The 25,258-nt window shown below is 37.0% G+C and overlaps 2 protein-coding genes across 14 annotated transcripts in view; one reads left to right on the plus strand and one right to left on the minus strand.

Moving 5' to 3' along the window:
• Positions 1-3,960, minus strand: part of Fbxo8 (F-box protein 8) — a 45,839-nt gene extending 41,879 nt beyond the window's left edge. For 2 of the 4 annotated variants that reach the window (XM_063275410.1, XM_063275412.1), the window contains exon 1: positions 3,742-3,881. The gene's annotated coding sequence lies outside the window, so the exon portion shown is untranslated. Of the gene's footprint in view, positions 1-3,741 lie in introns of all 4 variants that reach the window. The other 2 variants (XM_063275408.1, NM_001012050.1) reach the window with 2 other exon arrangements.
• Positions 3,961-4,369: 409 nt separating this feature from the next.
• Positions 4,370-23,714, plus strand: Cep44 (centrosomal protein 44). 10 transcript variants are annotated; one of them, NM_001037181.1, is made up of 11 exons: positions 4,370-4,541; positions 7,545-7,681; positions 9,316-9,463; positions 10,575-10,721; positions 11,799-11,921; positions 13,515-13,682; positions 14,598-14,804; positions 15,813-15,885; positions 22,305-22,429; positions 22,683-22,720; positions 23,488-23,711. In NM_001037181.1, the coding sequence occupies exons 2-11, from the start codon at positions 7,593-7,595 to the stop codon at positions 23,528-23,530; spliced, it is 1,161 nt and encodes a 386-aa protein (NP_001032258.1). In that variant the 5' UTR covers positions 4,370-4,541; positions 7,545-7,592; the 3' UTR covers positions 23,531-23,711. The 10 variants fall into 10 exon arrangements, with proteins under 10 accessions (NP_001032258.1, XP_006253151.1, XP_006253152.1 ...); XM_006253089.4 differs by having other exon boundaries at positions 4,402-4,541; positions 13,515-13,592; positions 23,488-23,714; XM_006253087.5 differs by having other exon boundaries at positions 4,541-4,698; positions 23,488-23,714.
• Positions 23,715-25,258: the final 1,544 nt, after the last annotated feature.

Raw genomic sequence — 25,258 nt, forward strand, 5'->3', positions numbered from 1 at the left:
TTCACTTACAAGAATACAATATTTGGAAAGTAATTTAACTAACCAGGTAACTGGTGACTTCTTAATGAAAGGTACAAGCACTACTGATAGAAGAGAAAGGGAAATAAGTAGAAAACACATTCATACTCATGAACTAGAAAACCTAATATTGTGAACATTTCAATATACATAAAAACAATCTACATGATACTGTTTACATGAAGTCCTTAGTGAAGCCAGAATCACAGACTATAGAATAGGATTACCAGGAATGAAAGGAACAGGGATGAGGTGGACGACAGACACAGACTGTTAGCTGTACAAAATGTAAGTAATTATGGAGGTGGACAGCGGAAATAGTTACAAGCCACTATAAATATACTGAATATCACTGACAAGTACATTTTTAACTAGATAAACTGAGAAATTTTTTTGTGTGCATTGCTTTACCACAATTGAAAACTTCAAAGACAATTATTGTGTAAAATCAAAATAGGGAAATTTCCAAAAGTTGCGTGCGTACCATGGAAAGATGGCAAAAGCAGTGGCGGTTACTTAGCATCTGTGCCTCCCACAACTTGTTTCTTCACTCCCACTACATCTATAAATAACGAGGCAGTATGGGCAGAAAGACTAAGTGTGCTTTACTTGTTAAAGCTGGCTTCTTCATTCAAACGTTTAAACAATCCTATATGCACTCTATTCTGGAATATAGTGGATAATTCTAGAATTAAGCTCCTTGAATTCATTGCTCAAACTTGAACTGCATATATTTGTTTTGTGTCAATAAACCTGGGTAACATTTTGCAAATAAATAAGGATTTATGGTATCTGTCAAACCCGGGAAGAAACATGGGCAATTTATACTGGGCCAAAATAGTGCCATAACAAACCTAAAGCCAGAATGTTTTGCTACCAATCAGCTTTTACAGCTAATCGGCAAAAGCTGTACTGGCGAAGTGCAGTTAAGTGTGTAGATAAAAAGAAGCTGGTGCCTGTGGTGCAGAACAATCAAGGGGACTTAGAAAGGGAAGAGATTTGCAAATCTGTACTTGCTAAGAATCAATGAGAATCTGACATAATTGGGAATTGTGTTTACAATCAAGAGAGTCTTGACTTTCATGGATAGTGAAGGCTATTGCTCTTTTTTAAACCTGTTTTATCTGATCACACTCAAAACTATATAATACACCATAAACCAATACATTTTATTCATTAACAGAATGTTGGCTAGATAAAAATAAGTACATCCAAAAGTTTTATTTACTTTTTAAAAAAAAACCTTTAAATAGTATAACTTTAAAGACCATTAAAATTTTATGTATTGCTATTGTTAATACACGAGTATAATCCTATCTTGAAAAGCCCAAGACCATACTTTGGGTGTGTATTCTTTCGTTTCCTTAAACCCCTTTCCCTCTGTTAATACTAAATCTATATTAAATTTATTTTTAATAAACCTTGGTCCATAAGTCTCATCCTAAGTGTTGTTGCTGCTGGTTTGTAGCAAGGTAAAATATTCTGGCTTCACTTGTGCACAGGTCTCTAAAGAGCACCTCTTGGGCTGATTGATATACACAGCAACATGGGTTATAGCCTATTTATTCTGTTACCCAATACCACTCCTACTTGCCATTTAATCCTTTTTTTTAATCAAAATAATTTCCAAAACACACTTCTCCCACCCCCTATATGACTATATGGTTTAACACAAAATTTACACTGACCTAAATTTTATCTCTATCCAGCCGTAGTCTTTTCCTAACTGCTTTCCTTTTCAAAAGCTATCTTTGATATATTAATTTTGACCCAATTTCAGCTATGTGAAAGAGTAAAAGATAAGAAATACAGTCTCCAGTTGTGATATGCAGACCCTAAAAACTCAAACACTCTTTTCAGATTCTCTACCCTTCAGTCAATATTAAATAATATTTGTTAGGATAATTAATATAAAATATGTATTTTAAATTATTTTCTGGAGGAGCTGATGCTAGTATAGGTTTCCATAATACTTCACAATCAGCCTTTTTTTCCTGGTCAGAATTAAATTCTTTTGGATGTACTTTGGCTAAGTTATTCTTACTTAATGATTAGTTAACTGCTAAAAGTCATCAGCCATGGTGTGGTGCCAGGTGCCTCTAAAATGGCATCCATTGATTTTGCCTCCTGCATTATCCTCTGCCTCTCTAATGTGGGCTGGATTTAAGACTCTTAACAAATACAATATGACAGCAGTCATAGGGAATCACTTCTAAGATGAGATTACAAAATATAGGTATCTTCTCGGAGTTTGAATGTTTTTTCCTAGATTGTCTGTTGTAGGGGAAATCAAGTGCCATACTGCAAGGTAGTTTTATGAAGAAACCCACTTGGCAGAGAATCTAGGCCAGCTGGCAACCAAGTGCATGTACTTGGAAGTAGATCCTTAGTCCATCTCAGTGGAGCCTCTCAATAATATCACAAGTCCCATACACAGCCTAACTGCTACTTCAAGAAACAATCTGAACTACTCCGTTGAATGTTACCCTAATTCTTGACTCAAAGAAACCAAAATAATAAATGTTTGTTGTTTTATGCTGCATTAAATTTGAAGATAATCATAAACCAGCAAACATAACTAATGATGTTACTTAAGTAATTGTTAATTTAGTCAAACTGTATAAGCAAGAAGTTTCTGAATTAACCTTAAAATAATAAATTTATTTATCATTCATTCTGAGACTTGCTCTACTTTGTAAAAGATAAAATTAAAAAACCAAAACAAAAATAAAAAAAAAACTTTCACAAACGTAATAATCAGAAGCACCTCTCTTAGGAGTAAAAGTATCAAAGTCCAAACATCGAAGCAAAGAGAAGAGTACCTAGTGGCCTGTTGCAAAACCATACTTCCAGACCTTTGGAAGGCCAAGCAGAAGGATTGCTAGCTAGGGACAGTCGGGACTACACAGTGAATTCTGGGCCAGCCTGGAGTACATAGGAGACCCTGTTTCAAAATACAAATAAAAAGGGAGCATAAACAGTGAATGAACACCAGGTTGTATTGAATTGCAGTACTGAAGATAATGCTTTGAAGAGAACATACTGGGTCCTTAAAAATAAATGTCTCACTTGTCAACTATTATCAATTAGTAAATTATCAATTAGTAAATACAGAACGAAAATAAACCTAAAATAAAGAACTGCAAATTGCTATGGTTTTTGTCTAAACAATGAGTACTGAGTACATACGATGTGGGAAGTGAAGCCTAGTCCCAGAAAAACAGAACAAAAAGTACTTAACCAATTTTATAGTCTATTTGGAGACTCTAGCAACTAGCAATCAGCAGAGACCTTAAAATGTTTATGTTTGGATTCGTACTAATGGAACATCGTAAAAAATGAAAGCGTGCCTGGGCATCGAATAACACTATAACCACCATAAAAGCAACACGTGGAACTGAAGAAAGTAACCTCCACCGTTTGTCATCTTTCACTGAGGACGACAACGCGTCGCTACCGCGAATCCCAAATCGACCTCTATACCAATGGCCTAGAAACACAAGAGACTCGTACCCGCCTCTTGACACCGATACACCATTTTAATAAGCGACCGCCCCTGTCACTCAAAATGTCTTTCAGTGCCCATTGGTCCTAAACTGTAGCTTACTGGGCCGGTGCTACCAAGTGGCAAGCATCCCTAGTCCTCATTTCGGAGAAGAAAAGTGAGAACGTACGGGCAGAAAGAGGTACGGCACTGGAAGTTATCTGTGCTAACGCTAGTACCTGAACGACCTGTGATCTCCACCGCCGCCGCGACGACTCAGCCTGTGGGCAGGAGCTGTCAGCCGAAAAGAAAATGGCTCAGCCGGGAACTGGTGCCCAAGCCATGGAGAGGCCTGCCCAGAGCGCACGTGTTCGCGCTGAAGAACACGATGACTGCGAGAGTACCAGAAACTGCCCCAGGCTCCTGCGAATTCACAGCACCTCTCCTGCAGGAGCCGGAGTGGCGGACCGGGCAAGTTTTTGACGTTTCCTATTATTGCCGGAAGTGACGTCGAGAAGCGGCTCCTTAAAGGATAAGGATTTCACTTTTCTTGATTCAGATTCGCCATAAAGTCTTTATTTCTCGCTTCTCATTCCGAACGACTTCTGCTATCAAAATTATGCTCATATGAAACATGACAATACATAAAAGACATATAATTGATAAGACTCTCATGACACTGGAGCGTCCTGAAGAAGCCGCGCGAAAGGAGTGTGGAATCTGCAACTAGGAATACCAGCCTTTGGGGCAGCCTGTGGATTAGAATGTTTAGCCGCTGTTCGAACTCCCGGCTTTAACTCTGTGTTCATTAAACAAACCGTCGGCACGAGAGGCGACTCAGGGCGCGGGCGCTAATGCTCTAGGACTGGAGAACCTGTTCCCGCCACTTGTGCTCCCTTCTTTCCGTGTTGATCCTGTCGCCTTGGGAACCTTTCAATTTGCTTAGCGGCTGCTGGCTGAACCGGAGCTCGCAGGTTTAGACCAAAGTGGCCCTTCTGCTGTACTCACCGAGGTTCCTGGGTTGTAGGCGAACGATCAGGTCTACCATTTCATTCTTTTAAATTTAGAGGCAGGAGGGGAATTCTAGGTGGGATTTGCTTATGCACCCAGCAAATTAGTATGGTTTTTGGAAGGCATGGAGTAGAAAGAATCTTAGTCCGCCCTCTTAGAATTGGTTTGTGGCTGCCAAGTTAAAGGTACGTTGATGCCTTTTTGTTACTTTTAGTCAAGAATACATGTAGCTCCAAAGACTGTCTAGAATAGTAAAAGTACTCTCATTGTTTTCATCTTCATAATGTTTTTAAAAAAGAATTCTGTCTACTTTGAATACTTCAGATTTTTCTCTGTATAAAAAGAAAACCATTCTATATGTATTCTAGACTTATGGCTACATTAGACTATTTTACAGAATTATTTGTAGGCATTTTCACATGTGAACACAGCGGTGCCACCGAGCTATTGCTCCCATTCGCCCTAGCTAGCTCCCCCCACCCCCATCGAATCTTTTCTTACAACAGCATTTTCCTAGTATCTATTATGGAGAGATTTTGTCAATTTAATTTCTACAGATTTTTATTCCTCTATCTAAAGTTTGGCTTTTAGATATATCAAGCTGGATCTCAAAATCCTAGCTATCCACTGTGATTATTAAAGGCTAATTACTTTAGCCTGAACAAAATAATTTTTGAGTCCAGTGACATGTTTTTAAAGTCCTGTAGCCACTATGAGATTGAGCTGGGTTTGAAACAAAACATCTTAAACTGCCGGGCTGGAGGACTGGCTCAGTGGTAGAGCCATTGGTAGTAAGCCAAGTTCCTGAGTTCAGTTCCCGTACCCAACCAAAGCCATGCTGTGTCAATGTTCTCACAATGTCTTCCAGCAATTCAGTTGGCACATTTGATTTGTCCTAACTCTTAAGAAAGCTGAGTAGACCATTGATTGGGTGTATACGGTCTTCAATTTAACATCCTTTTATAATTAATATAAAGTGAAAATGCTAATTTTTGGCTCAGAAATATGTAGATCGCTTATTGACCTTTTAAGTATGATCAAGTGTAAAGTATGTATCAGTACTTGAGTAGCTCCAATTACTCGTAATAATTGTAGTATTTACCAATTTAAAAAAAACTAGGAAAGCCTTTACTAAAAACATACTTCTATGTTTTTGTTTTTTAATGCTTTTCTTTTCTGTCATATTATTTACCTCTGTCACCTACAGATACAAGCTGTACTTGAATCTTACTCTTCCTCAAAATGTTTATTGTGCTGGTAATGAAGAGGATGCATTACCAAGGCATACTTTACTGTCTGAAATCTCATTACCAGAGGTAGAAATAATGTAAACAGAAATAATATTCTAGGATACCACCAAAAGAAAAGAACCACAGAGTATTAGATACAATCGTATGTCCTGGGAAGATGGGATATGAACAAAACTAACCACTGTGTTGGCAGATGGGTCTGGAAACTGACACAGGATCAGACCTGAAATCCTAAATTCCAGGAACAGTGTTTGTAGTTATAGCTAGAGGCTAAAGGAGTTGCCACTTCACCTTTCCTAGGCAGTAAAGGTCTTACCATATCTGTATGTCTGTCCAACCCTGGCATCTGGAAAGATGTGAAGTAAGGCTTACTGCTTTGACCAATATGTTGTAAAATTTAAGTTTAGGGTCTTCCTTTTTCCCCCTAAAATCCTTATTGTCTGAATATGTTAATGTTCAGTAGGTGTAATTTAATGTTAAAAACGGTGACCAGAACAGCAGTGCAAGAATGCTAGGAGAATATTTAGCAGCTTGTTCTTCAATGTGTTCATAAAGAGCAGACTGGAAATGAGAATGGTCTTCTGATAGAGCTTGACTAGGTGCCCAAATCTAGGGAAATGGCTACAAAAATGGGTGGTGGCCCAGGCTTAGAATTGTTTGCACATGGCCAGCTTTCTTCTCTTGATCCATACAGATGCAGAGGTGTACGGGAAGGGGTGATTTATATGTTGTTAGTTGCTGAAATGCTGACTGGGGAAAAAGAAATCACTAAGTATAGTTTATCTAGTTCTTGAATTGTTCTTTTTTTTAATATCAGTGATTTTCATTGTAAAGGAGCTTCAGTCTCAAAAGAGTTTATTTTTTGAATGTAATTTTCTTGAGCAAGATATTGGTAAGGTATGAGTTTGGTTTGGTTTTTAAGATAGCCATCTTTGATTGGCAACTACATGAAATCCAAGCCCTGGTGATAATAACTTCAATCTGTGCAAAATTTGTATTCATTTGTTTTGTTTATATTTGATAGGGTTTGTAAGCATTCAAGGTAATTACTGATAGAGACCGTTTCAACTTGCTATTTTTTTCCAAATGGTACCAGCTATGATTTGAATGGGAAGTGTCCATCATAGGCTCATATGTTTGATAACTTGGTCTCCAGCTTGGGGTGCTAATTGGACAGGCTGTGGAATCTTTGGGAGGTGGGACCTGGCTAGAGGAAGTTGCCTTGGGAGTGAAGATGCCGTAAGATGATAGGTAGCTTGACCCAGTTCTTTGCTGTCCTTCCTCTGCCTGCTCTAATGTGGGCTAGCAGCTAGTGCACATTCCTGCCACCTTCTTGCTGCCTGTAACCATGGTTTCCACGCTGAGGATTCATACCCACTCAAGCATTGAGCCAATACATCTCCTTCCACTGAGTGTCCTTCTGTTAAGTGTATAGTCCCAGCGAAAAGGTAATTGTGAGAGTCCATTATCATTCAAGGTAAAACAGTTGGGAGAGTGCTAGGTGGAATACATTGGAAGAACATAAATACAAGGCAAACTTATCTTTTTGAAAGGAAAAAATAGAGGGTGAGATTGAAGCCAAGTTTGCACTTAGGCTTTAGAGTAGTCATCAGGCAGTAAGGCCTTAACCTGTCACAGAAGCACTACGTTTTGAGGAGTACAAGTAAGTGGTGTAACGTGCTGGGATTCATACAGAGTAGGGGTAGGAGCCATATACGCAGTAAAACAGAGTAGCTTCCCAAAGTGCACAGTTAACCAGGATTTCATAATCTCATTTTTAGATGAAAGGTTGTAAGATTATTTAAGAGTTGGAGCGGAATCAGATTATAATGGCAACAGGTGACCTAAAAAGAAGTTTGAGGAAGCTAGAACAAGTTCTTCGTTCACTAAATTACCCTAATGAGGTGGATTATGTCGGGTAAGCTATAATGCATTTGATATTTGAAACTTATTGTTTTGAAAAACGTTTGAGATAATATATGACATGATGAAGATAATGATTTTCTTTTCTTTTTTTGGGGGGGTGTAGTCTGAATTGGGTTAGGAGGCCCACGAGGTACCTCACTCACCTCAGCCATTGAATTCACTGCTGGCTGTGAGTATGTTCCAAGCCCTGGAGAGGGCAGCATCCTCCCACTTGGGGCTTCTCCTGCCCAGTCTGCCCCACATGTGGAGCCCTGCTCTCTGGGAACTCACCTTCCCGCTAGGGGAGAGCCTGGTTAGGGCCTGGGGGTGGGGTGGGGTAGTCTCAGATCTTCCCAGGGGCCAATGGAGTGACGAGCACTCAGCTAGTGGCCCAGCTGATGAGCTTCCCCTGCCCATGGTTTTCTTTTTATGAGTCTTATTTAAATTCACTTTTGAGCTAACAGCTTGGTACAGGAACTGGTTGTTAAGCCCGACGACCCTGACTTCAATCCCCAGGCCTCACACTGAAGCAAAAGCTCCAACTGCTCCTCAAATTGTCCTTTGTCCTCATGTGTGTACCAAGATGCCTGTGCTATCATATATGTTTGTGAGTGCACAATAAATAGATGTAATAAATTTAAGAGAAATTTACTTGTATATACACATATCTGATATTGTAATATTTAAGTGTATATATTTAAGAAAGGAGAAAACTGTAGGAACTTATAAGTATGAATAAATATTTCAACCCAAGAGCATTTAAGATGGCCATTTGTTAGCTGTATATACATCAGTCTAGATACTGTCTCTATCTAACTTTGCTCATTGGAGTAGAATGGATTTTATTAATTATATAATCTGCCATTCTTTCATTCCACAGGATAGTAGTATTTTTAATATAGCCAACATGAGCACAGGGTTAACATTTTTTGCAAGTTTATTTCTTTGTATAGAAGATAGATTCGGTCCATTTACATCATGTGTTCTTTTATCGTGGAAGATTCTGATTAGTGAGCTTTCTCACAGCAGGCTCCATGCTATAAACTCTTATTAAAATTTGAGTAGAGTGTTGGAAAGATGCCTTAGCAGTTCAGAGCACCTCCATCTCTTCCTGAGAAGTAGAGTTTACCCAGCAGGTACCTTCCGTCTGCTGCTGCTATGGGCATGGCACAAATGAAAGCAAAAACTTTGGGGTGGAGATGGGGAAGACATGCTGTTCATATAGAAGTACAGCATAACTTCCGCTGGCTGATTGAAGATATAATTCATTTGCTTCTTTGTGCAGGAGTCAGCAAGTCAGTGTCCACCAGTAAATAAGTAGATGATTAGACACAGACAGCATGGGAAGCAGATACCATAATTTATAGGAGAAACAAGATAGATCAAGTAAGAATACACTTTGGAGAACCTATAAAATGGTAGGAGATAGGCTGTCCTGTGATGGTGAAGTTCTGAGCACATGAGAATGAACAGTATTGTGTCATAATCTGGTCAGAGTGGTTCAAAGTAGCACAGAAAGTGGAGAGTCATACGTTTCTTCATTGCTGTGGCTATAATGACAAACAAGCTATTGGCAACGTTGCTAGTTATCCTTAGTCACCCAGGTTTTGGAATGATGTGAATTAAGTCTTTTTCCTTCCCTGACAGCCTGATGAAGGGAGACACAGCAGCATCCTTGCCCATCATCAGCTATTCTCTTACCTCATACTCCCCTCATGTAGCAGAACTTCTGATGGAATCCAATATAGAGCTCATAGCGAAGAATGATGTGCGCTTTACAGATACTGTCTATAAGGTATTCTAAGTTTATGAAACAATAATCACTTTATTGAGTGATTTTTAAAATTAATATTTTAGTAATAACTATCAAAACACAGTTTCATGTTCACTTAACGATGGTATATAAATCCTGACAAATCCATCGATAGGCAATTTTATTATTGGGAAAATATCAGTGTGCTCGCAGAGACCTAGATGTTGTCTAGATGCATAGCCTTTTGCACTTGGACTACAAACTTGTAATGTATTCCTCTTCCGAATATTGTGTGAATTATAGTGCAGTATAAGTATTTATGTGTCTAAACGTGGAAGTAATATAATTTAATTACTAGGCTATAAAAACAAAATTCAGCTTCATTATATTCTGGGACTATTATATGTTGTCATGTGTCACACATGTGTATACTTGACTGAGTATTTTCATATCATTAAAATGTGGTTTCTATTGCAATTAATATATAGTTCCTGTTTGCCTCTGAACATTTCTTATTAATTATGGCAACTGGTAAATGTTTGTCATTGACTGTAATTTGCCTGCTTTCTATGAAATTTTACTAAATGTTTGTATACTGGAGGAAGCAAGAGAGAAAGAACTGACAACCCATAGGCTTCTGTATTAATTATTTCTAATATACAAAGCAGAACTCTCATAGTTTGTTCCTTGAAATCTGAGACCAGATCTTATATCTGCAGTAGCATCTAGACACTTTAATGGAGACTGAATTCGATCTAGATTGATTTTGATTTTTAAAAACTTTACGTTTACCATTAATTTCGTCAAGTATTATGATTTTGTGTGTGTGTGTGTTTTGTTTTGTTTTGTTTTGTTTGAGACAGGGTCTCACTATGTAGCTCAGGCTGTCCTAAACTGCTCTCTCCCTTCCCCTTTCCTCTCCCTTCCCCTTTCCTCTCCCTCTCTTCTTTCTTCTTTTCCCTTCTGTCCCTCCCCCCAACATATCCCTAGCAACCTGTCTCATTCCTGGGCATAATTCAATACCAGCTCTATACTTTTAGTACCTTTACTTAATGGCTTGGTCTTCCTCTAAAGATAGTTATTACCTTTTGGCTATATAATTTTGAATTAAACAAATAAATTATTCCTAATTATTACCTGCATTCCTTTGCAGCTTCTTCGTGATCAGTTTGATTATAAACCAATTTTGACAAAAAAGCAGTTTATACAGTCTGGATTTGCTGAATGGAAAATTGAAATTGTCTGTGATATATTAAATTGTGTGATGAAAAAACACAAGAAATTGATTGGCCTTGACAAGGTGATTTTATGAATTGATTTTAGTTCTAACTGATGCTTAGAAGAACTCAGTATTTGAGTAAACAGAAAATTATTTAAAAGTACATTGTCAGTCGACTTTCTGAGCCCAGTTCTTTGCCTATTAGATTCCAGTGATTAGAGAGAGAATTCAGGGGCTGCATTAGAAGGGACTTAAGCACAGAGACAGACTTACTGAAGCAAAAGCAAGGGAAGGGAGTGGGCAGTTAAGCTTGGTGGGTGAATACTCCATCTGTTATTTGTTGGAGTGTTTTATGAACTGAAGGGAATTCTTGGTGTTAATGCTATATGAGTAATTGTCTAGGAATTTCAAAGGCATATCTAGGAACTAGGATTAGTTTCTACCAAAAAAAAAAAAAAAAAAAAAAAAAAAAAAAAAAAAAAAAAAAAGGTTGTGTAGAACCAAGATGGGAATTCGATGGGACGTAAATGTGTAAACCACAGAGGAAGAGTCCTTCCTTTTAACTTTTTTAACTTTCATGTCTCAGAATCTCCTCTATAGGACATAAATGCTTCCCAGCTAGCTTCTTGCTGAGGACAGGTCACTGCAAGGCTAGGATGTCCCACAGTCTGACCTAAAGCCATAAGTACCTACTTAATGTAAATCTCATTGCTCCATACAGCCCACATATCGGATGCCACAGTTGCTCCATTATTCACATATAGGGAATAACCCTGTCAAGGACCATAATTTCTCCCATACTAGTCACGTGTCTTACGTATCTATGATCTGTAACTTAACAGTTCAAAGATAATATATTTTTGACACTTTTTAATTTTTTTTTTGTTCATTTTTGTTTTTTAACTATGTAACCCAGGTTGCCTTATACTTTCTGTGTAACTAAAGCTGGCCTCAGCCCTCCTTCCACAGTCTTCTCTGTGTGGGATTGCAGCACCACCATACTAGTCTCTCCCAAATTTACAAGAAACAACTAAACAAAGCATGCTGCATTACTTTGACTATTGGCTGTTAATCAGAACTAAGTATTAATAGAATGACAATGTGCCTCACACTTTCCTACACACTGTATTGTTTTGTCTACTCCTTTTCCTTTCTTAGAATTCATCATGCCAAAGGAAGAAGAGCATTTCTGAGAAGCCAGAACCTTGTTCAAGTCGTGAGAAGTGCCCTGCAGAGGCGGTTGGCATTGACGTCACGGGCAGGTTTATGACATCAGGAAAGGTGAGGAAAGAAAAGGAACAGAGGCATCTGCAGACAGACAGTAAAGATACATTTCTCCCCTGCAGCAGGCAGCGCAGGATACATGATGTTTTTAGTAGTGCATACTAGTGTTCTCAAAGGCCTTTATTTCATTTATTTATGTGTTTTGATCATATCCACTCCCTGTGGCTCTCTCTTATCCCACTTCCCCTTCCTCCCTGCAGTCTCAGCAGGTGACTTCTTAGCGCACATGTTTGGGGACCATTCCTAAACTTGTGAGAAGTGTAAAGAGGAAAAATTGAATATGTTTTATATTTCTAATGTTGAATCCTTTTTTTTCATTTCTCAGATAAAATGTAGTAAGGTTATATTATAGAGGCATTGGCATGCTTTAAGTAATATATCCTTTTTATCTTATGTGGTTGTATATCAGAAGGAAGCAAAAGAGTGAGTCATATCCCTTGGAACTAGAGTCATGCATGGTTGTGAGTTTCCATGTGAGTGCTGGTGCTGGGAACCAAACCTGTGCCTTTTGCAAGAGTTTGTGTTTTTAACCTGAGATATCTTTCCAAGCCCTCGGTGTATACTCATAATTACATATCCGATCACCCTAAAAGGGGTGTGTATGTATTAAGTAACCCGTTAGTAACAACAGTGATTATGAAGATTCATTTAGCTGCAATGAAAACCAAGAGTATAGATTCCCTTGTAATCTGGTTTTGAGTATTCCTTATTTTAGATATACATTGTCTCTGTCTTTGTCTGGTTTGAGCTCCTGTGGCTAAACGAATCTAATACATTTAGAGATAGCAGTTTTTCATATCCAAGGGGAACTCTAAGCTAATATTCCATTTTAATTATAAATGTACTTCCAGATATTTTCCTTTCTGGGTAAAAGGACAGAATAGAGACTAATAATCAATGTATAATTAGATAAAAGATATAAAATGTTTCTTTTTTTTTAAAGTACAATATTTTTAATCTTACAATAAATGAGGATAATACCACAAAAGAAGAGTTAAACATTTATGAAAATATAAATATTTGACTATTCTGATCATATTGGATTCATGGATACTGTTTGTTTATTCATTAACAGAATCTCACTATATAGCCCAGGTTGGCCTGGCCTTTCTAACCCTTCTGTCTGGGCCTAGTGAATGCTGGGATTATGGCTGTGTGCTACCACACCTAATAGTTATTTTTATTTTGTTCTTTTTCTTTTGGTTTTTGTTTTAACTTTCCATCATGTAATATTTTAAACATTTACAAAAGCACAGATGAACCTGTTTTAGCAATCACATCTTTGCTAAACGTGTTTCATCTTTACTGTAAGGACTTTCTCCATCATCTTGAAATAAAACTAAACATCTTTAAAATATATTTCAGTATTTAACCTAAGACATTAGAAAGCTTCTAAAAAGCTAGACTTTGTCTCCCAAGCACTTATAAAATATGTTAATATTAGCATGTTAAACTATGATACATTATTATGGTAATTCAAATGTCTTTAAATCTTTATATAGTTTGTCTAGAGAATAATTCCTGTGAATATACTTAAAGGAATTGTGACAGTAAAACCATGGAGGTAAATGTTGGTGTTTGTCTCTGCAGAAGAAGGCTGTGGTGATCCGTCACCTGTATACTGAAGAGAACGTTGGTGTTCCTGAAGGGACAGTAACCTCAACAGAAGTGAGTGAAGGCTGCGATGAGTTGGAAGAGCAGAGTTCTGACATACGCATTCCTGAGGCGCAGGCCCCTGAGGTCAAGGCTGAGCTGCAAGTGAGGACTGAGGGGCTCCTTAACATACTGCTTTCTGTCTGTGCTTATTTCAGTCTTTGAAAACTGGACTGCTACTCAACTCTTAAATTATGATATCTATGTTATTATTTAAGAATACATCAATCTTACTGAGTGGGAGTTAGTGGATTCCAGTTGTCAGATCTGTTTGCAGTTTTCTTCCTGAGTTAGAAGTAAAGTAAAGAGAAATGAAAAAAAAAGGTACCTGTACCTGGGAAATTACAATCCAGCAGAAGAGATGTGCCGCTTCGCACGGAATTCTCTACCACTTGTAAGCTTGGCATTTTATTCCCATTTTCCCTTTGCTAAGTGTTTGCTATATTGTCTCCATGGGGCGTAATCTCACTATGTAACCTTGGCTGACTTTCTGTAGCTCAAGGTAGTTTCTAATTGCAAAACCCCTCTGCCTGGCGATTTGTGTGGTAGAGTTACAGATGTGTGCTGTCCCACCCAACTCCTTGCTAATTTCTGTTACTCCTTCTTGACACAAGTACCATTATGTATATGATCTCTACTGTTTCTGATACAGTACTCATGTCTTGTGATCTTTATATGGTTTGAGTTACAGTTGGATTTATGAAAGTTTATTTTATTTATAGGACTGCTTTGTACTATGTGACACTCTAGGTACTAGTCATTGCTAGTACCTAGAAATAAATAAGTAATGACAAGTTGTAGTGTGCTCCCTAATGTAAGAGTATCATACCAACAAATTCACAAGTTGTTGCTGCAAAAATGAAGTCATTGGGGTCACATTTGACAAACTCGTGTTAAGGTCCATGTCTGTCTGTGGGGAGGGCTCTATTCTCATACCGTGCTCCTTCATGAGCTATCGAAACAGCACAAAGGAATGGAAATGTCACTTCATATCACGTGTGGTCTTGTTTATCGTTTTAGGATATGTGTGATAATCCTGAGCTTACCGCACTTCAGATCGCACTGGCTGAATGTCAGGAAAAGCTGAAGAAGCTGACTTGGATAGAGAAACGGCTTGAGTGTTTGGAAGCTACAACAAAAGGGAAAGTGATGGTCGATGAGAAGGCCTGGAATAATATTCTAAGTCGAGTGACTCTTCTCGAAACAGAGATGCTTCTGTCTAAAAAGGTATCACTGTGTATAGCTGTCACGAACAGTCAAGTGTTCATCTTATTGCATTTGTATACTCTTTTGGAAATGCTACAATGAGGCTACTTGATCAGACATGTTTAATTAGGATAAAGTCTACTGAATTTACAAATTTCATTATACTTCTTGTGGCTGTTTTCTATTAAATAAGATATTTTGAAAAACCTGTAAGTTGAGATTTTAGTGATTAATACATTAATACTTCAAATACTTAGAATGAGCTAAGAATTTTTTGAAAACCTTAAAATTATTTTTTGTATTTTAGTAGGACCAAGTTTACAGAAAAAGTTGTAAAACAGGTAAAAATTGAAATTCCAACTTTTTCTTCTTTATGCATATAAAGTGGATTTTATAGAAACAATTATCAAGTTTACTCTCAAGTCACTATTCTATTGCTGTGAAGACACACCATGGCCAAGGCAGCTCTTATAAAGGAAAGCATTTAGTTGGGGGCGTGTTAAGTGTCAGAGAGTTAGTCCATCGTCATCGTGGTAGGGAAGATGGGAGCATACGTACTGGAACAGTAGCTGACAGCTGCGTCCTGATCCACTGCAAGTCACTGGGCCAAGCATGGGCTTTTAAACCCTTAAAGCCCACTCCTGTGACACACTTCTAACAAAGACCACATCTCCTAGTCCTTCTCAAATAGAGTCCCTCCTAGCATTTAAGTATATGAGTCTGCAGGGGTCATTCTTATTCAAACCACTAAATTTAACATTGCTTATATAGTCTGAGAAATCTCTTTATTTCTTAGAATCTCAGTTTCTAGTTTTTCCTTTTGGGGGACTGAAGTCGTATATTCAAGAAAGTTACTATCTGCGTCTGCACCTAAGTGGTTTTTGCTTAAACATTAATACATGTTATATATTATTTGTAAACAAATTTATTCAAACTAACCATGTTCCGTGCTTTTCTTATGTCTTATGTTTAGCAGTGAAAAATGAAACCCCTTTCATTTTATTCTAAATATATGACTGTGCATTCCAGAATGAATCTGTAGAGCCTAACACAACAAGTGAAGACTCTGAGTCAGTTAGTGGTGTGGATGTTGTGCCCTATGGTAAGTTCTTATATTAGTACTGTTGGCTTGCAAACATGTTTAGAGCAGTAGTTTTTATGAACATTTGGCCTCTTTACCATTCTCATCTGTGTGTGTGTGTATGTGTGTGTGTGTGTGTGTGTGTGTGTGTGTGTGTGTGTGTGTGCGTGTATGTTTGTCAGAGGCCCATATCAGATTTTATTCTCAGTCACTCTCCACATTATTATTTGAGATAAAGTCACTCACTGTACCTGGAGCTCACCAACTTGGCTAGACTTGGCATCTCCCCTTGTCTCCATTACCCTAGTAGTCGGATTCCAGATGCAGGACACTATGTCTAGTTTAAAAAAAAAAAATTAAGAAGTTCATAGGCAAATGGATGGAACTTGGAAATATCATCCTGAGTGAGGTAACCCAATCACAGAAAAACACACATGATATGCACTCATCGATAAGTGGATATTAGCCCAAATGCTTGAATTATCCTAGATGCCCAGAACACATGAAACTCAAGAAGGAAACACATGACCAAAATGCGAATGCTTCACTCCTTCTTTAAAAGGGGAACAAGAATACCCTTGGGAGGGAATAGGGAGGCAAAGTTTAGAACAGAAGCAAAAGGAACACCCATTCAGAGCCTGCCCCACATGTGGCCCATACATATACAGCCACCAAACTAGATAAGATGGATGAAGCAAAGGAGTGCAGACTGACAGGAACCGGATGTAGATCTCTCCTGAGAGACACAACCAGAATACAACAAATACATAGGCGAATGCCAGCATTAAACCACTGAAATGAGAATGGGACCCCCATTGAAGGAATCAGAGAAAGGACTGAAAGAGCTTGAAGGGGCTTGAGACCCCTTATGAACAACAATGCCAAGCAACCAGAGCTTCCAGGGACTAAGCTACTACCCAAAGACTATACCTGGACTGATCTTGGGCTCCAATTCCATAGGTAGCAATGAATAGCCTAGTAAGAGCACCAGTGGAAGGGGAAGCCCTTGGTCCTGTCAAGACTGAACCCCCAGTGAATGTGATTGTTGGGGGTAGGGCGGTGATGGGAGGAGGATGGGGAGGGGACACCCATATAGAAGGGGAGGAGGAGGGGTTAGGGGGATGTTGGCCTGGAAACCGGGAAAGGGAATAACAATTGAAATGTAAATGAGAAATACCCAAGTTAATAAAGATGGAGGATACTTTGCTGAGAAAAAAAAAAAAAACAACAACAAAACAAAAACAAAAACAAAAATGTGGTTCTGGAAATCAAATTAAGCAAATTTACTGATTGAGCCATAGCTCCAGTTTTTTCTTAAGCCTTTTTTATAAAATGTTTTATATTTATAAAATGTTCTGTAAAATAAAATTACAGAGCTCTTAGAACAAAGAAAATAGAGAACCACAGACTGCTTTTAAAACCAGAGTATATATCTTTCACAGTATAGAGGATGAATATATTCTGGTGTACAGTCTTGAGGACCTTGGGGAATTTTTTCTTTGAATCGTTCTAGAATAATGTAGTACTGCGGAATAAGAAAAGCAGACCTTGCGGGATGGGGTGGGGGGTTTCCCAGAGAGGAAACACGGAAAGAGGATAACAGTTGAAATATAAAGAAATAAATATCCAGTTTTAAAAAAGAGAGAGAAAAGAAAAGCAGACCTCTAGAGGCTCTGCTTACTGATGGTGATAAAGTGAGATGGTGTAGAGCCCAGGGGGCCTTCACCATCTCACAACCTCCTAGTGTTATTCTCCATGTTACTGAGTATCACGGGTCTCTGGTTCCAACAAAAGCTTTTATTCTTTTGAGTCTTAATTTAGAAAAAGCAAAGGGCCACATTTTATCTCATAGTATGATTAAATTATGTTTGTAAAACAGAAGACTTCTACAATTGACAGTTTATCCTGAGGATTCAGTAATATAGATGTATAGCATCATCAGATCCTTAGATCTGCATTTTACAGTATACAATTTAAGAAAATGCTTTGTTCTAACTGCTGTATTAACTTAGTTCATTCCTAATAACAATAATGTAAAATAAGTACTATTATTATGCATATATGAATGTCTCAGATGAGGAAAAAGACTTTCATTGAAAAATCATTGGTGACTATGCCAGTGGCCACACAATTACTGAATGGTGGTCAGAGTTGAATCTTGGCAACTCACTCTGATAGGTTTCCTCAACACTACAATTATTTCAAATACTGCTAACAATCCAGAGAAGACAGTTTCAGTCATTACATTAGTTATTTGGGTTTAATTTATTGTATTTATCATTGGCTGCAGATTTTGGATTAGGTAGCATGTTGCCTTTTTCTCATTGTCATTCATACTTCAATATAAAAATTCTTAAGAGCATAAATTTTTGTCCCGTGATCTGTCTAGCAAAAATAATAGTAGTAGTAGTAGTAGTAGTAGTAGTAGTAGTAGTAGTAGTAGTAGTAGTAGTAGTAGTGGTAAAACCACCTGCAATTCCTGTCTCCAGTATGTTTAAGTACTAAGAGTTCTAACATTTGTTCACTCAAAGAGCACTCTGGCTGTTGTTTACAAAATACTACCTTTTCCAAGTTGAGCTATGCCTGTTCTAATATCTACTCCTTGCATACCCAAGTTTAAGCCTCTGTGCTAGGACTCAGAGTAAGATAGAGCCTTATTCAAAATAGGTTTTAGATTATGATCAAAGTGAATACCTGATTTCATAGAGATTATAATTTGACCTAAGACTTTACAAAACCTTGCTCAGTATACCTTGTGAATAGAAATACAGGTTGTTTGGTCTCATTAGATGCAGAGTACAATACAAATGTATCATTTTGATCTTAGAATTGTGTTCAGTAAGGAAGGAATTTGTGAGGTTCCAAATTTGTTTTCCTCTTTATCATAAATAGGGTAATCCACTGTGAGCCGTAAATACCTGTGTCTTGGGGTGAGTGGGGAACATTGAAGCCCATGTAGGAAGTGAGGAGCCTTCTGGTCTGCCTGCTCTTGGGAGCAGCAGTCATGTGATGCTCCATGACACGAATGTTGGTTCTTGAGTGTCCAACTAGAGAAACATTTGTGTCAGTAGTGAGGGCTGCATCTGGCCATTTTTGTGATTGAATAGTGACCTTGTTTAGTCTCTAAAGACATGGCAGTGGTTTTAGTTCTCTACATTTCATGACTTCAGGTGAAATTGTTGTCTATTAAATACTGTTTATTAGCATATACAGTAACTTGAGTTTAATTGCCAAGCAGGCTACCAACTGTCAAGGCTGGTCCTGGCTTTACTTGGGCCTATAGATTTATCCTCTCAGAAGAAAGATATTATTAGTCCAAGGGTAGTACCCCAAGAGTAAATTTTTCTTCCAGTATGACTACAAGAAGGGCACATATGTGTTCATGAAGGGTGTGGAAGCAGAGGTTGCGGAGTTTAGCTAATATTTTCAGATTTATATATCAGAAAGATTCTCATACAGGAGGAATAGTGGTCAACTAGAAGAAACTAAAGCACACAGGTATTTTAGTGATCATTTTTCAGATCAACAATGAGGGAGTAACTAGGACACTAATCATAAATAGTGAGTTGTGTTACGGATTCAAGTAGAAGCAGTGAAGGAGAAAAGAAACGGTAAGACCGACCTTACACTGGGCTTGGGTTCCAGGTATGTCATTCTTTAGCAGAAGAGGGAAATAAAGGGGAAAAGAAGATACATAAAAAGTAATGAATTCACTTTTGAATATAATTTATTATGTATGAAATACTTAAGGAAGATCTCTACAACGTAGGTCTTGGTGTCTAAGTACTGGCTTGCAAATTATGGAAGACCGAAGAGTCCATTTTGTTCTATTACTAGTAAGATATACTAATCCTCCAGAGTGGGCCATGTGAAAATCCGTGGTCACAGGAAGAGAGTTTACTAGAATTTGTAGTGTCTCTCCAGTAGGGGCATGCCTTTTGTCACAAGCAATCCTTCCCATTGAGGTTCCCTTAGCTCCAACTTCAGGAGCTCCGTGTGCGGTCACTGCTTCTTTTCTTTCTAAGCTGAATGCGCTTACCAATTTCTTTTTTTTTTTTATTCTTATTTTTTTAGAGTTTGGATATAGCATGTTTATTTAAAACATACACAAGATATATTTTTAAATAAAAATTTCTGGTATAACAAGAAGAACCAATTCTTTTCTTAATCTTCTCCAGCATGGCTAAGAAATCATGTTTAAACTAGTAAGAGTTTACTAAGAGTACTGGAAAACAGTAAGAACTGTCATGAGCATACTATGAACTTAGCTGATCTGGCTATTAAATGTGAATGGCGTCAGTACGTACGGCCCTCACCAACCTCTGAGGCCCCGGATGCCATGTCTGTCTGAGTAGCCACCTCGCTTGCCTGATGCTAATCTTCTTCCATATGAAGCAGTGATATGCCTCAAGAATCTGAGCCGCAGGTTCAGGGTGAACAGAGCCATTATTGTCAGCTGTGTTCCCAGCCCTGCATGCTTGTGACAGCATAAGAAATGTTTAAAACCTTCGGAGAACAACTATCTCTACCAGAAAATAATACACGTATTTAGAGGCTTGGAAGTTACAGTCTCTGCTGAGTTTCAAATTATTTCCTAACATTGCCAAGTTCCCACAGCTCCTGTAAGCACCTGGGTCTAGTTAGTCTTCACAGCTGTAGCATGCAACCTTGTCTAGTCTCAGCTAACTGGATCACAAGTAGACATCTAACCCAGTAATAGCAGTACAAAAGGTGTCAAGTCTAACGACATTTCTATCTTAAAATTTTTAGCACCAAAATTAGTCAGATCATGTGAAACTTGTGCTATTTTATTCAGGCTCAGTTTATTCAGGAGACTAAGCTGAGAACACCATTCATTCCCCCAGAGAAAAGCAGTGGCTGGAGCAGACGACAGGCTGTCAAGGAGGATTGGGCTGTATCGGATGAAAAAGTATTTGTTTAGTCCATGAGTATCAATACCTTATCATACAGGAAGGCACACAGCAAATGTTCTTTATGAAAACTAGTTTAAATGATATATTTTTGGCTTTGTGTTTGTAGCCAAATTTTTAATAGGCATGATTAATAGAAAAATGATGTAACTGTGTGTGCTGTCCAGTAATTGATGGAGTTAATGAGAAAAATGTTCTTTTATTTTGACACATTGATATCAGAATATCCGATATTAGTTTTTTGTTGTTATTTAAAGAATCTAGACTTTGAATTTTTAAATTTTTTTAACATATGTTAAAATATGTTAAAAGGATTGGATCCTTCTTGATATGAATATACATTTATTATATTTTATATATTCTAGATATTTGTTGTATTATAGAACATATATAATATATTAATATATAAATATAATCTTTATGTATGTTATAATTATTTGATATTTATTTATATATAACACACACATATATACATAGTCATATACAAATTTTATATATACTATATATTATATGTAATATGTGACTATTAATATAATGTATAATCATATAATAAATAAGTAATATGGTTCATTATATTATTCATGATATGTTATATATTGTATATTTTATATAATATATAAATAATATAAATATGCTTGTATTATTTCTATATTATATTTGTATTATTTATATAATATATAAAATAATTGTACATATTATATATTATATAAATGTAATATATTATAAATTTATATAAATATATTATACATATTATATTTGCATATAAAATATATAGATTTAGTCAGTTTTTGTAATAATTGCCACTAGACACAAAACAATAATAAAGTAATTTTGAAATTACTTCAACATTGTTATAATTAATAAAGCATTGTAGAAAATCCCTCAGTATTCTATTGCTATAGATGTCACCATTTTAAGAAAGGAAGTAGGTAGTTTATTTTTTTTTAAATACATTGATTCATGTATCTCATGTATATGAGTGCTCTGTCTTCATGCACATCAGAATAGAGACTCAGATCCCATTACAGATGGTTGTGAGCCACTGTTTAATTGTTGGGATTGAACTCAGGTTGTGAGGAGTCAAGCGCTATTGACTGTTGAGCCATCTCTCTAGTCCCAAGTAGTTTGTAGTTTAAGTTACTAACATTCCTATTTACTCAAAGCGATTCATATCATGATAAAGATAAAATGATTTTGGATGTTTTGGGGGGCAGGAGGAAGCAGGGTTTTTCTATATTGCTTAGCTCAGCCATGAACTCGTGAATCTCAGCTTCCTAAGTATATGTGGTTACGAGCATGCATCACAGAACCCAAGTGTATTTTAAAATTTTCTTAGAGAATTTTTAGCATCTGTCTTTACAAGAATAAAAAGTATGTAAAACTCATTTTATATATACCAGATAGCCGCTTTATTTCAATTTATTTTATTTGTAAGTAAAAATTTAATAAGTATTTGGCTCCACTGTATAATGGAAAGATATCCTATAATGTATTTTTTTTTTTTAACAGATAAAAAATACAGTGTTGAGGGGCCGGCCAGTACCTGTCACTCATCTGGCTACAGTACAGTATCGTCGGCAACAGTGCCCAGGAGCTCCACTATTAATTACTGTGGCTTGAACAATTTTTCAGAGGTAAGAAGCTGTCAAATGGCTTAGGTGATTTCTAAGGTCAAGAAGAAACAAGTATTGTTTTAGTATGTATGAGTAAGGTATGCCGTGGGCAAGAGAAATGGTGAATTAGAGAATTAATCTCTCAAGGGGCTTTATGTTGACTAAAGTTACTTTATGCAGTCTTTCATGGTGTATTTTATATATATTTATGGTCTGTATTTGAGGATTGTTTCCTTTGAGAAATTGCCTAAATTTATTGCTTTTTAAATTAAAGGAAACAACTATGCAGAAAATGGAAAGGATGAAAAAAATGTAAGTAACAGAAAGGGGTGGGTGACAGAAACCATTTCCCTGTAGGAGCTGTGCTGGAGTGCAGTGTGCATAAACTGTACATGTGTGTGTAGACCTTGAAGTCTCAGTCAGGTGTGCATTTCCTTCAGGACTCAGTGGATAATAGATGTGTGTGTGTGTGTGTGTGTGTGTGTGTGTGTGTGTGTGAGAGAGAGAGAGAGAGAGAGAGAGAGAGAGAGAGAGAGAGATGAGTCATTGGTTTCCAGCAAATGACGAAGCACACTGTCCACAGAGTTAATCATAGGTTACAGAGGGCAGAGATGCTTTGGTTGATAATTAATTCACATTTTTCTACCTTTGATAATTGATTTAGCAAACCATTGTGTGCATGAGCTGAATTGCTAGAAGACATGTTCAATGTTGTATCCTGCTGGTCTTTCGGGAGCTATTGGTGAAGGAGCACAAGGAGCACAGTGTTGATGTTTTTACTGGGGACAAGGGGCGGTGCATCTGGCTTTGGCAAAGAGCAGTTTAAAGGACATGTATGATGAAATGGTATCACAGTATTATGTACCCTACTGCCTTAAGAAGTACAAAGCTCTTTGACATTGGCAAACTTCTAAAATCACTTAGGCTACAGGAATTTTACCTGTATTAATAGTAATTGTACATAAACTAAGAGAAACACTCAGTTTATCTTAGGCTCAGATACAAAAATCTAGCAATTAAAGTCCTGTCCTTCATTATAAGCTGTGCCCTTAGCTAACACAGCATTTGTTCTGTTCCAGGTTTGAAGAGACCGCAGAGTTACTGAAATGCTCCAGTCGCTAATTGTAGACTGTTCTGCATAAACGTCCCAGGACTTTGGCTACTTATATATATTCTGTATCTAAGAATTCTGTGTATAATTTTAATATACTATAATTTTTAATAGATGATAATTTTTATTAAGAATTTGCACTCTATTTGATATTTGAGTTTTTTCATTTTTAAATAAATACTTTTAATAGTTTAAGCTGTAATTGTACCTATTTTCCAGTTTTCTTGGCATAACTTTGTTTCAGCATATTACTCTTACAGAGTGAAGTCATTACAGCAAGCTCTGTATTGCAGTGTTGACATTTACTGGCAGCATGCTAAGTAATGCTTCTGAAAATACGGGCTGGAAGACCATGATCTACGTCTTGCTGGAGATATTCCAATAGGGACGTGCATATTGTGCACAGGAGACTTATGTAGTCTTACTGTATATGCTGGTGAATAGGTTTTAACAGAGTTAAAACGCTCACTGAAAACTAAACAAAACAAATCCAGTTTCTTCTGCTTTAACAGAGCAATGCTGACAGCCTGCGTCTTTAGTGTGTTTCCTGAGGGAACTGTTCCGGGCATGTGAATACTCTGGTCTGTAACCTTAGACCGTCAGCACTGATCCAGATGCTGGCCATCCGTGCAGCACACAGTGCAGGTGGGTTGCACTTTCTAATAGTGGAAACTTAACAACTTTTAAGGAGAGAAAAGGTCTTAAAATTAAATTGAAAGAAAATCAAAATCACTTGGAAAGTCACTTAGAAAAATACCTTCTAACTCTGCAAATGGTATATAGCGATAATAATTCTGGGTGATAGCCAAAAGTATAGGAAGTTATCCTTCTATTTTACATATTACATAACTCACTTCATTAGACTGTACAAATTTATTTTAATATTAAGTAAAGTATTAATTTAGGTTTAAGTAGAAATAACTTTTGAGGAAAAGTTTTTAGTATTTTAACAAATATTTAATGTTTACACTTTCAAACTACAATCTTTTATGTTAGCATTTAGAAGCATATAACCCTTGGATTTAATAACATTTCAAAAAGCATATCTAGAATTAATGAGTCCTTTCGCTCTGTTTTTTTAATTCAAGTACACTTAAGTTAGAAAAATCAAGAGAATTCAGTTGTGAAAATGCTGTTAGGCCCCCAGTTATAAGAACCAGCGTGGGTTCACAGCGCCACCTTGTGGTTTCCATGCTACTCTGCTGGCTTTTAATAAATGAATCCTCATAAAACTCCTGATTTTAAAAGAAGAGTGAGCATCTTTCAACTTTTCTGTTGAAAGACAGAATAAAGTTGTTTCTGTCCCTTTGTCTTTATCTACCTCTTTCCCCATCTTTTTTCGTAAGTTAAATTTTTACTTTTCACAAATAACAACCTGTCTACATAATAGGCATCGAATAGTGTCAGTAATACACTTTCTCACTGAGATGGAGAAGAAACAGCATACTTTGTGAAAGAAAATCTTATGAAATAAATCTAAGAATAATACACTTTGAACTAAAGGAATCAGAGTACTCATACAAGAGGACCATGGAGCCCACAAAGTGGTATGTAAAGAAAGGATAAAACCCTGGAAATTATGTAGTAGGAGGTCTCTATCGAAATCAAGAAAGCTCACATTTATTTTTCTTTTTAAATACCAGGGGATATAATTGTGGTTTTCCAAATATTTGAAGATGTAACTACATATATTTGAAGGTCAAGTGGTCTTCATTGAAAAAAGGAAATTAATTCTGCCC

Source organism: Rattus norvegicus, chromosome 16 (genome assembly GCF_036323735.1).
Source record: "Rattus norvegicus strain BN/NHsdMcwi chromosome 16, GRCr8, whole genome shotgun sequence".
Classification (NCBI taxonomy): Eukaryota; Metazoa; Chordata; class Mammalia; order Rodentia; family Muridae; genus Rattus; species Rattus norvegicus.